This window comes from Callospermophilus lateralis, chromosome 6 (genome assembly GCF_048772815.1).
Source record: "Callospermophilus lateralis isolate mCalLat2 chromosome 6, mCalLat2.hap1, whole genome shotgun sequence".
Taxonomy (NCBI): Eukaryota; Metazoa; Chordata; class Mammalia; order Rodentia; family Sciuridae; genus Callospermophilus; species Callospermophilus lateralis.
Genome location: NC_135310.1, coordinates 117216505 through 117228615, shown reverse-complemented (window position 1 = coordinate 117228615; position 12111 = coordinate 117216505). Strand labels below are relative to the sequence as shown.

General features: G+C 46.1%; 1 protein-coding gene across 3 annotated transcripts in view; it reads left to right on the top strand.

The window, feature by feature from the left end:
* Positions 1-12111, top strand: part of Tbc1d22b (TBC1 domain family member 22B) — a 72558-nt gene that overhangs the window by 47700 nt on the left and 12747 nt on the right. For all 3 annotated transcript variants that reach the window (XM_076860189.1, XM_076860191.1, XM_076860190.1), the window contains exons 9-12: positions 5270-5376; positions 5844-5919; positions 8408-8535; positions 8802-8897. In XM_076860189.1, coding sequence (XP_076716304.1) covers positions 5270-5376; positions 5844-5919; positions 8408-8535; positions 8802-8897 — 407 coding nt within the window. The remainder of the gene's footprint in view (positions 1-5269; positions 5377-5843; positions 5920-8407; positions 8536-8801; positions 8898-12111) is intronic.

The window sequence follows — 12111 nt, the reverse complement described above, 5'->3', positions numbered from 1 at the left end:
AAGTGTGCATAGTGCTTGAACCGCTTAGAAATTCTATAAAATTGATCAGATGAAGTCCTAGGCACTTCTTTTCTTCTTCTCTTTTGTTTTTTATAATGCTGAGGATCCAACCCAGGACCTCTACACGCCAGGCAAGCGCTCTACTGAGATGCATCCCCAGCACTTTGGCACTTTTCTTAAAACTGTTTTCCCAGATAAAATGTTTAAGTATAGGCCTGGGGTTGTGGCTCAGTGATAGAGCGCTCGTCTAGCACGTGCGAGGCCCTGGGTTCGATCCTCAGCACCACATAAAAATAAATAAAATAAAGGCATTGTGTCCAACTTTAACTAAAAAGGAGTAAATAGAAATTAAAAAAAAAAAAGTTTAAGTTTCTGTTTTATGAGGTTCTTTAGACACATGGCCAAAAAAGATTTTATTTGTTGTTTTCCTCAGTCTCCTTCTGTGATTAGAAAATATTATGCAAGGTATTCTTAAAAGTCCAGTTTTTATTTAAAGAAAAAAAAAAAAAAGAAGACACAGGTCAGGTAAATCCGAGGCTTTGGAAAACAAAGGCCACCTGCAGTTGCCAGCCAGGCAGAGTCACTGGTTCACAGATCTGAAAATGGCCCTGGGATCTCAGATGGATCCTAGAAAGTGCTTGAAGCAGTGAATAGGCGTTACTCTTGTCAGTTTGGGCCAAACCAGTTCTCCCCAAAGCTGTCAGGGAGTTTGTGAGGCATATATTAAGCGGCTTCAGGCCCAGGACTCAGAGTCCTCAGGAAAAATAAACAGTTGACTGGAGCCACCACTCAGCTGCCTTTTATCAGCTAATAAATAGGCATGTTCTCGTCAAGCCCAGAGTGGGCAATTTGATTTTTATAAAGAGCTTTTGGATGCTTTGCCTCTTAAAATAGCCATAAAATATCCCTTAAAAATCTCAGTCCCTCAGCCTGAGTCCTGGCTGCCGTATACTTGTCATGACAACCAAAGACGCTGCCCTCACTGGAGACTGCACGGCTGGCATGGTTTCCCATCTCAGCTTCAATTATGTGTTGAATTTCCTCAAGTGGACGCTTAATGATCCTTCTGAACAGATTGTTTATGCTGAATGAAGCCCTTCAGAGAGCATTTGCTCCTCCTGTTCTCGGCTGCTTCTTGCTGGTGCACTCAGCTCACAGTTTTTGACTGAATGAGTGAATCTTAACCTCCCAGCAGGCAGAAAAAGAGAACTCCCCCTTGCTGTCCGTGAGAGCAGAGGGCTGCTGGGCAGACGAGGCCCCAGAGTAATACTCCAGCACCTTGCCTGTTGGTCCCTCAGCTCCCTGCACAGCTGAAGGTTTGGAATTGGTGCCCTTACCGAGAGTGGCATCTGACCAACTGTGACCATATGTAATTAGCCTGGATTTTCTCCTTTTTTTCCTTTTAAGATTTAGATTTTATTAGCTGTGTGTGTGTGTGTGTGTGTGTGTGTGTGTGTGTGTGTGTGTGATTGAACCAGGGCCTCATATGTGTTAGGTAAGCACTCTACCAATGAGCTACATTCCCAGCCTGCATTTCCTCCTTAAGACCAAAAGGTAGAAGTGGAAAGCTTTGAAAATTGACCAATTTTAAGGTATAATTTGGGAGGGTGGGTTTATTGTTGAAGATTAGATTTGGTGGCAAATAATAGTCTATATCTCATGTCAATATATTTGTATCTTGTATAATAACAATAATATAATGCCAGCTAACAGTTACATAATGCATTTTTTATCCCAGACGCTACTGTTAGCATTTTCCATATATTAATTAACTTTTTAAATCCTTAAATATCCTCTGCCACTGGCACTGATATTACCATCTTAACAGATGACGACTTGAGACTCGAAAGGTAAAGTCATTTGCCCAAAGTCATGTAGCTGTGGGTGACAGAGCTAGGATTTGAATTCTGCAGTCTGGCTTCAGAGTGTGCCCTCACCCAGGTGCTATTCTGCTGACAATAAAAACCACAGGCTATGGGGACAGCCCTGCTCCCCCTGTCCTCAGGGACCCAGGCTCTTCCTCCCCTGTGGCTCCACTTGCATTTCCACCACAGCATTCTGGAATCCTGGAATGCCCAGGTTGGGGAAGATCCTTCCAATATTATGGACCTCTGGATCTTCCTTTGGGAAACGTATATCTGAGGAGTTGAGGGTGTTTTTTTTTTTTTAATCTGGAACCTTCCTTGTGGGTTTTACCTTTTTCTTGTACCCCCCCATTCTCACGATGAGGGAGCTACTGCCCAGCCTGGGTTAGTGTGAGTCCCATGCTCACTGTAAGGAAGAGCTACTCCTTCCTCCTGCACTGTTGAGAGACTGGCTCAGAGAATGATCTGCCTAAGTCCAACCCAGAGCCGTTCTTATACAGGCTCAAAGGGGACAATTCCTTGGGACATTGTAGTCATGAGAGTTGGAGGCAATCCCTGCAGAAATGGATAGATAAAGGGTGCAGAAATGAGCTAGAGATATGTACAGCAACCTGGAAAGATCTTAACATGAAACAAAAAGAAAAAGGAAGATTCTGAGCTGGATCTTAAGGCTCATTTACCTAAATTAATACTATATATGGCCACCCCCCAAAACACTACATAGTAAATGTTGAAGTTAGGACAAAAAGGCAAATGGTATTTCTTGGAAGGGTTATGTTTTGTTTTTTTAATGGGGTTCCTCAAATGGACTCTTATACATTCTCTAAATTCTTAGTTTATGCAAGCTTAGTGTTGTTTATAAAATCTTATTTATTCTTTTTTTGGTGATAAAAGGCAAGTGTACTCAATTGTGGCTCTTTTTTTCTGAAATAATGCATTTGGGGGGACTATCAAAAATTAGCTTATTGTGGAAATTTTGAAAAGTCTAGTAAAGCTCAAAGACAATAAAATCCTTCATTTATACCACCTGGGGACTAAGCACTGTAAACCTTGTAATACGTTTTGTCTTTCCTCTGTGCTTATATAAACACACATAAATAATGTATATATAGTAGTTGAAAGTCTACCATAAATAATTCTGTTCCTTACTTTTTCCTTTGATACTGTGACATACTTTCCTGTGTCATTATGCATTCCTTATAAACTTCATCAAAAATAACTCTAGTGTGTCTGTTGTGTGCCAGAACTGTGGTTAGCACTTTACACATTTATGTATCGGCTGTGGCCAGACTTCAAGCCGGACCTTTTGGTCATTTCCAGGGTCATAGTTTTTCTGACAAGAAACCCTCACTCTCTTCAAAAGTTATTTGTTTATTTATTTATTTTGTTGTTGTTATTGTTGTTAATCGCCTTCAGTGTTCTTTAAGCAGAGTGAGAATTTCAGAGTTGTTACATCTATATGTTGTCATGAGAAGGTTCAGATCTAGTAATCATTCCCATAATGTAAAAGGGCAGGATTCTAGATACATTTTGTCAGTTGCCATGTCTCTCTGTAGCACAAGTGTCTGCCGTGAACATCCTGTTTTCAAAATAGGGCCTGTGGGCCTAAGGGAAAAGCTGCCTTTGGTGCAGAATTCAAGGGCCTGAACATTCCCATGTGGCCTCTGACAGGCGTGCAGTAGCCTGCCTTATTGGACAAGGAGAACGTTTCTTACTACTACACCTCTTTGTAGCAGGAAGGGAGAGTTGAACAGGGGCCAGAAGGAAATATCCCAAGGCCTTTTCCTTCTTCAGATTGATTTTATTCTTTTCTTTCTTTCTTTTTGGTTTGTTTATTTGCATTACTGGGGATTGAACCCAGGGACTTTCTACCACTGAGCTATATCTCTAGCCCTTTTTATTTTTTTACTTTGTGAGACAGAGTATCACTAAGTTGCTGAGGCTGGCCTTGAACTTGAGATCCTTCTGCCTCAGCCTCCTGAGTCTTTGGAAGAACAAGCTGTGCCACCGTGCCCAGTTTCTTCAGGTTTCTTGAGGGTGTCTTACATTTTCCTCACTTTATCTCAGACCAGACAGCTTCCCAGTCCTATTGCTTACTGTGGGGTTCCTGTGAGAAGCTGATAGATGATCCCATCTAGAGAGGTCCCACGATTAAATAGACTTGGGAAATGCTGGATAAACAAAGTTAAGCAAGTTAACTTAGTGCAGACTTTCATATAACTTCTCAAATCCTGAGGAGAAAGAGTTGTTGATCCCAATGGGATTGGTGTGAGAAATGGCCCATTTGGTGTTGTAATGAGATCCTCGGAAACTTTCCTGGGATCCATTTGTCCCCCTGACAAGGGGAGGCGAGGGGCAAGTTCCTTGACATCAAGTTAGCCTGGTTCTTCCCTGGTCAGAATGTATGCTGTGACCTTGAGGAATCTCCAAGATATTTTGGGCTGGGCTTGTGGCTCAGTGGTAGAGCACTTGCCTGGCATGTGTGAGGTCCTGGGTTCGATTCTCAGCACCACATATAAACAATAAATAAATAAAGTCCATCAATAACTAATAAAAATATTTTAAAATAAATTAATAAATAAATCTCCAAGATGTTTAATGCAGTGTTTCTCAACTGCTTTTGTCTATGTAACTCCTTTTTTCTTAAGTATCCTATAGAATTGATATTTTACAGAACCCCTCTTGGGGAATACCAACTTGGTGGAATTAAATCCTAGAAGCACTCACAGTCTGGGTCCATCCTCCCTCAGGCACTACCTTCACTTCTCAGTGACAGGACCATAGGTTCAGGGCCAGGGTGTAGCTTAGTGGTGAACATTTACACAAGCTCAAGGCCCTGGGCTCAATCCCCAGTACTGCCAAAAATAAAAAGGAGAGAGAGAATGTATATGTGTGTGAGCGCTCGCATGCACACATGCATGCGCATGAACTGGTCTGCCTTATCAGCATTCAGGGATTTCATCCTCAAAATGCACTGTGTGGGCTATCTGATCCCAGCTGTTTTTGCTACGTGTAAGTGTGAGAGTGTACAAAGACAGCTCACAGAATTTTTGAAATCAAAGAATTTTCCAGACTGTCTCCAGTGAGCTGGGTATAGCTCATTGAACACGAGACCTGAATTATCACTTTCTAAAGCTGAATGAACAAGTGCAGAGGAGGAGAAAGAGTTGTTGATCCCAATTGGATTGGTGTGAGAAATGGCCTATTCAGTATTGTAATGAAACCCTCAGGAACTTCCCTGGGATCCATTTGTCCCCCTGACAAGGGGAGGCGAGGTGCCGTTCTTTGACATCAGGTTAGCCTGGTTCTCCCCTGGTCAGAAGGACCCTGTTGAAGACACTAGACTCTTTCTTTCTTCATTTTTAGAAAAGACCTCTGGACTTTCTTCACCTTTTGTTTTACAGAAGAGGATGTGGAGAACTTTGACGTGACCAATTTGTCTCAGGACATGCTGCGAAGCATTGAAGCTGACAGCTTTTGGTGCATGAGCAAGCTGTTGGATGGGATCCAGGTGAGCTGGTCCTTCCTCTGTGGGGACAGCTAGGTCCAGAGGCTCCTTCAGGCCTTCAGTGCCCTTATTGCTCTTCAGTATCAGACAGGGCTCCCTGCCCACCGTGGTTCCTCCTTTATCTCTTTCTGTTAGCTTTTCTGTCTAGTGTCCCTGGGAGTCTGAGAAAATCTGTGTGGTGCACGGGTTCTGTCCTCAGAGTAGGCCCCTCCATTCTGCCACACACACAGCGCCCTGTGGCTGTGCTCACACCCAGCAGGACTTCATCGGGCATTACTCATACTACACTGTTCTGGCAATTCTTTGTTCCCCGAAACACTGTGATCAGCCATTAGCAACAGCATTACAACACTGAACAGGCCATTTCTCACACAATAACTTGTACTTTTTAACGAGTTTCAGTGAACTTGAGGGGCAGGAGCACGACTGTTTGGGGTCCCTGTTCATCCTGGGCTCTGTATCGTCTGCAGGATAACTATACCTTTGCACAACCAGGGATCCAGAAGAAGGTCAAGGCACTGGAAGAGCTTGTCAGCCGGATTGATGGTAGGTCCAAAGGAACAGGAATTCTCTAGCAGTAGCCCGTATGATTCTGACACAAGCCAGAATCCTTGATCCCTCAGCTCCCTTCCTAGCCCTTCCCCGTAGCTCACTGCTGTCGTCAGCACCAGCACCCTCCCACGTCTCAGCAGGAAGGTAAGGGAGGCCTCTGCGGGTATCTCAAGTTTTTCTTTCCTCTTCGTTTTCTGTCTCTGAGTTGTGTCGGTTATCCTTCAGCAACTCTGTTCTGTCTAACTCTTCTGTATTTCCTAGGCACATCTCTGGTCCAACTTTCCCAGATTTCCACAGTTTCCTTCTAGAAGGACTTGCCTCCTTCATACTCTTTTTGCAAACCATCTATCACCTATTTGCATTCTTCAAAAGTACTGTTCCAGCGCCTCCTCTTCTACTCAGGATCCTCCTGTGGCTTCCCATTTCTGTTAGCTTCAAGCCTTTAGTAGGCTGCCCTTGTCCTTTCTGCAGTGATGTAACTTAGAACACCCAGGCTTGAGCTGGATCCTCAGGTCTCATTGAGAACCCAGCAGGCAGGACTTGCTAGACCCGTGTGGCCTGGAGTCATGGAGGCACAGCTTAAGAGGACGTCTTTGAGAGGCAGGATTCTTACAAGAGTGGAGTCCCAGCTCTGGCCCGGGACACAGGATGGTAGAACTACAGGGCAATTCAGAAAGCTCAGCTGTTGACTCTTGAGGACCCCAGGCCAAGGAAAGAACCAATACGAGATCCCCATAAAACAGGACCTTTAGCATCAGTGAGGTTCTTTGGGATTCTGCCGGTGAGCACACCAACTCATAAACGCCATGCCCCACTTTTGTGCATAGCCCAAAATAAAAGCCTCTTTCTTTTTTCCACACACAGAAGTTGTGTATCATTCTCTCTCCTTTCCCAACTTCTCTTTTCATGAAAACCTTCCTTGAGGGAGCTGGGGCTGTGGCTCAGTGGTAGAGCACTTGGCTAGCACGTGTGAGGCACTAGGTTCAATCCTGAGCACCACATAAAAGTAAATAAAATAAAATTCCATTGACAACTAAAAAAATATTTAAAAAGAAAACCTTCCTGATTGGTTCTGCTCACTCTTCTCTTCGTCATGACTTAGAGTTTTAGTCTCCCGGCCTCATTTGTTTACTCACCGTTTCGCCTGCACAGTGCAGTGGAATGTTTTCCTGTGTCTTATCACCCTAACCCAGCTGTTGGCACCCATGCTGGGGCCCAACCGGCAGTGTCTGGCATCGCTCTTCCAGAGCTTAGCATGGGACATGTGCTGCCTTTTACTGGGTTGCTACACTGGCTGCCAGAGGCTGAGCAGTTCCAGAGGGCAGAGGCCGTGGTTTCTGCCACTGTCCACTTTTTTTTTTTCCCTGCCCTTATAATTACCTGATAAATTAAGGCCTGGCACTCTAGTAAGATAGTAGCTTTTAAATGTATATATCTCATTTCTTTGCATTTTAGAAGTATTACTTCCTCATTATAGAAGTTTAAACAATGAAGAAAAACACGTAGTAATTAGAAATCTATCTTCTTCCTTAAATTCTATTCCCCTGAAGTAAGCATGGTTAATAGTTCTTTCAAGAACTGTATCAGGAACCAGACTTGGTGGCTCATGCCTATAATTCGGGCTACTCAGGAGGTTGAGGCAGGAGGATCGAAAGTTGTGAGCCAGCCTGGGCAACTTGTGAGACCTTGTCTCACAATTTAAAAAAAAAAAAAAAAAGGTGTTAGGAGCTAGGGCTGTAGTTCAGTGGTAGAGCACTTGCCTAGCATCCTCAAGGCCCTGGATTCCATCCCTAGAAATGCAAAAAAAGAAAACAATCAAACCAAAACAATCCTAGTAAGCATTATTTGAAGGGATGTCACGTAGAATGGAAACCCGGTTTGTTTTGACTTGTGTCAGAATACCACATGGATCCCAAGGGCTGGGAGTTAGTAGGTGGCTAGATTCTGTTGAAGTTGGTAAAGTGCCTTCTGATGAATCACTCAATAAATCAGTGCAAGAAGCTGCCCTTGGTGGGGTCAGTGAGCCCCCTTCACTGGCAGTGGCACAGTCCCTGCTGGCTAGCCATCTGTCAGGGATGCTGGGGAGGAATTCCTCACTGTTGGGAGAATGGCCAAGGTGACCTCCAAGGTTCTTTTCCATTCTGGCTCCTTCTCTGAGGAGTAATAAGATTCAGCAGCCAAGTGAACCGTATGTCTCCTGTTCTGTGGCCAGAGCGGCCCCGTGCAGGCAGAGGTCTCCGAGAGCATCACTTTGGGATGTCAGGCTAGTTCCATGTGCTGGGCTCCCTGAGCTGCAGCGTTGCTGTGAGAATCAGATAGAATCAAAACACAAAGAGCTGTCTGATGCCTGTTTGCCCCACTGTGTCTGGCTCCCCGAGGGAGGGGTGATAAAAAATGGAATCTGCCTTTGAGGCTCCTGAGAGCTTTCAGGGCCTCATCCCCGAGACTGTGCCTCAGGGGCCCACGATGCTTCCTGTTTCAGAGCAGGTGCATAATCACTTCAGGAGGTACGAGGTTGAATATCTACAGTTTGCCTTTCGGTGGATGAATAATCTGCTCATGCGGGAGCTTCCTCTTCGCTGCACCATCCGCTTATGGGACACGTACCAGGTATGAAGAGACCCCTGCCGCTCTGTGCCAGGCAGTCCCTGAGCTGCCCAGCTCCCTGCCCTGTGAGGAGTGCCCAGAAATTCCCATCACCTCCTACCTCTATGTCTGCCTTGGCCTCAAGAGCAGGGCCCTTGCTAAGTCTTCTCAGCCTCTGGGTGCCCTGCCATGCAAGTGATGTCTTGCTGCTTCTGCAGCTTCCAGAAGGGTTGGAACTAAGAGGACCACGGCTGGCTCCTTGTCAGGGCTGTCTCTGTTTTCCTTCCCAGTCTGAACCAGAAGGGTTCTCCCACTTTCATCTCTATGTGTGTGCGGCCTTCTTGATCAAGTGGAGGAAGGAGATCTTGGACGAGGAGGACTTTCAGGTGAGTGGCCAAGAGTCAGCCCTCAATGGCTGTAAAACAGTTGGTGCCATAGCAGGTACCTGGGGTGGGGATTGGAAGGGAGAAAGGATGCTCATGAGAGAGTGGCAGGAAGTCAGTGGAGTCCAGAGGCCTTGGGCCTGAAAAGGATCTTTGTGTCAGAAAGGCCACAGAGTAGCTGCAGACTAGCTGGGCAGCCTAACATCTTTCATTCATTCATTGACGAGCATTTATTGAATGCCTGCTATGCTAGACACCTTTGGCAGTGTAGGATATACTGGGAAATGAAACAGAGGCCTCTGTTCTCATGGAGCCTAAATATTAGTTGATGGGAGACATACAATAAAAGCATAGTAAATAGTAAATTTTTTTAAATGTTAGAAGGGGCCAGGCACAGTGGCACGTGCCTATAATCCCAAATGCTCAGGAGGCTGAGGCAGGAGGATTGCAAGTTCAAAGCTAGGCTCAGCAATGGCGAGGCACTAAGCAACTCATTGAGACCTCTTTCTAAATAAAATACAAAATATGGCTGGGGATGTAGCTCAGTGGTCAAGCACCCCTGAATTCAATCCCTAGTACCCCAAAAACAGATGGGAGTAAGAAATATATATTCTCTCTCTCTCTCTCTCTCTCTCTCTCTCTCTCTCTTTTTTTTTTTTTTTTTGTAGTAGAGTTTGAACCCAGGGGTGCTTAGCCACTGAGCTACATCCCCAGCCCTCTTTATTTTTTTATTTTGAGGCAGGGTCTCACTAAGTTGCTGAGGCAGCCCTTGAACTTATATGTTTCTCCTGCCTCAGCCTCCTGAGTCTTTGGGATTACAGGTGTGCACTCAGCCAAGCTGCAATTTCAAATAAAGTAGTCAGGATAAGCTCACTGAGGGATGGCATTTGAGCAAGTGAGAGGAGGGTGAGAGAGCGAGCCATGTGGGCTTCTGGAAGAATTGGAGCAGAGGGGAAAGCCAGTGCAAAGGCCCCAAGACAGCAGCACAGCTGGGCTGTTGAAGAATCACGGTGGTGACCAACGAGGCCTGGAGCAGTGATCCCAGAGAAGAACAGGAAGAGTGAGGGCAGAGAAGTCACAGGGACCCAGACACAGGACTCGGAGCCACTGCCAAGATTCTGGTTTTCACTTTGAGTGGAAAGGAAAGCACAGGAGGGTCTTGATCAGAGGAGGGACGTGATCTGACTGGTAACCTTGGAAGAATCACCCTGCTTTTTTGTGACCTGTAGGTGTGCATGGGGTGGAAGAGACAGCCAGGATGCTGCCATCGTTCTCCAGGGAGATATGAGGGTGGCTTGGACCTGGGTGGTGATGGTAGGGTGTGAGAAGTTCCCAGATCTGGGGTCTCAGGCTTTCTCGATGAATTGCGTGTAGAGCGTGAGTGGCAGAAGGGCGTTCACAGTGTGTGGAGAAGGCGATAGGGAAGCAGGTTAATGGGGAAGGAGTTGGGAATTCAGTACTGAGCGTGTTGAATTTCAAATGCATTGGGTATCCAAACGGAGACGTCGACAAGAAAAAGGGACATTGTGAGTCGCAAGTCTGAAAGAGAGGGGTCTCAACTGGACGCATAGTTTAGGAGCCTTTGGCTAGAAGCTGCTTAAACCAGGACACTGGGTGAGATCCCTGAGGAAGCAAGTGTGAGCCCTGGCACACCTACAAGAAGAGGTCAGGGAGGAGAGACAGACGGACAAAGGAGGCCACGAGTGGATGTCCTGTGAGAGGACAGCGTCCTGATGGCCTGGGCGGGGATATGTTGAGTCCCTATGAAGAAAACTCCAGAAAGGCCTAATCTAGGTGGTGGAACGCCAGGGGAGAGGAAATGTGGAGTGAGGAGCGAGGTGGCCAGGCTGTGCCATCTGAGGGAGTGCACCCTGGAGGTTGTTCCTGGTCACGATCTGGTGGGGGGGACACTTGTTTCTATGCTGTGTTTATTTCTGAACTGAGGGGGTTTGTCTGTCTTTAATGGGCATATAGTTCTTTTAAACTGGGGGAAGGGGGTAACGGGTGCGGAGAAGCTGAATGTGTTTCTGAGTCCAGCCAGTGGCGTAGTTGTCGCCAAGAGCATCAGCATCTCCGTGTGACCCCTGAGCAGTCAGCCCTGTAATTGGTGTTAGGTGGTGAAAGAACAGATGTCTGTTCTGTAGGGAGATGGGAAGACAGGCTCAGCCTGCCCACGGAGGGCTTTGGAGAACAAGGAGAGCAGATGAGCTGACTTCCCTGAGTCGGTGCTGGCTGAGGTGCCAAGGCTGCAGACCGCTGATTAAGAACCTGGCTTCTGCCAACAAGCAGCATATGTGACATCCCAGGATAAATGAGGACAAGGGGCTGGAATGGCTGTGCGCCGGGGTGAGCTATCAATTTTGATAATGTGGTTGAGGTGCAGTAGGATATTGAGAGCATGAGGTCTAATTTAGTTATCATGAGCCAGGCTCAGAGAGCCTTGTCAGATGTGATCAGAGTGCCCCCCAGATTAGCTTAGAGAGGTGGAGGTGATTCCTGGAATGGCTTTTAGCAATTCACAATGTTGTCATGGAGCAGAGGACAGTGCTCTATGACTTTAAGACTGTGTTAGTAACCAGACTTGGTGGTGAATGCCTGTAATCCCAGCAACTTGGGAGGCTGAGGCAGGAGGATGGAAGGTCAAGACCAGCCTCAGCAATTTAGCAAGGCCCTAAGCAATTTAGTGAGGCCCTTTTCTGGGTGTGCCACATTAAGCAAGTCACTTGGCTCTCTATGCCTGTCTTAATGTAAATGATAAGAAGGGCTGGGGATGTAGTTCAATGGTAGAGCACCCCTGGGTTTAATGCCCAGTACCAAAACAAAAACAAAAACAGATTGTTAGTCATAGTGACATTCCTTACCATAGAGCGTGTTCAGTTATCCGATGGGTCTGAGGCCTTTCGGCAGAAACCCACAGACTAGCCCTGAGCTTTTTTTGCTTTTTGTCTGCTGCTTTGTTAATGCTTCAGTTGATCCTTCTGTGGTGGTGGGGGGGGACACTCCCCTCTTTCTTTAGACCAAATAGAATGGGCGATTGAACTGGATAATCTGCAGAGTTCCTTCCACCCCCACAGTTCTAAAGTTCTATGAATACTGAAAGAAAAAATGTGCCTGGCTGTTAGGCTAGACAGGTGGTAGCCTTCAGGAGAAAGAATCATGGCAGAAGTGTGGGGAACGAGGGCACAGCGCACTGTGCGAGATTGTGAACAGTTGGACA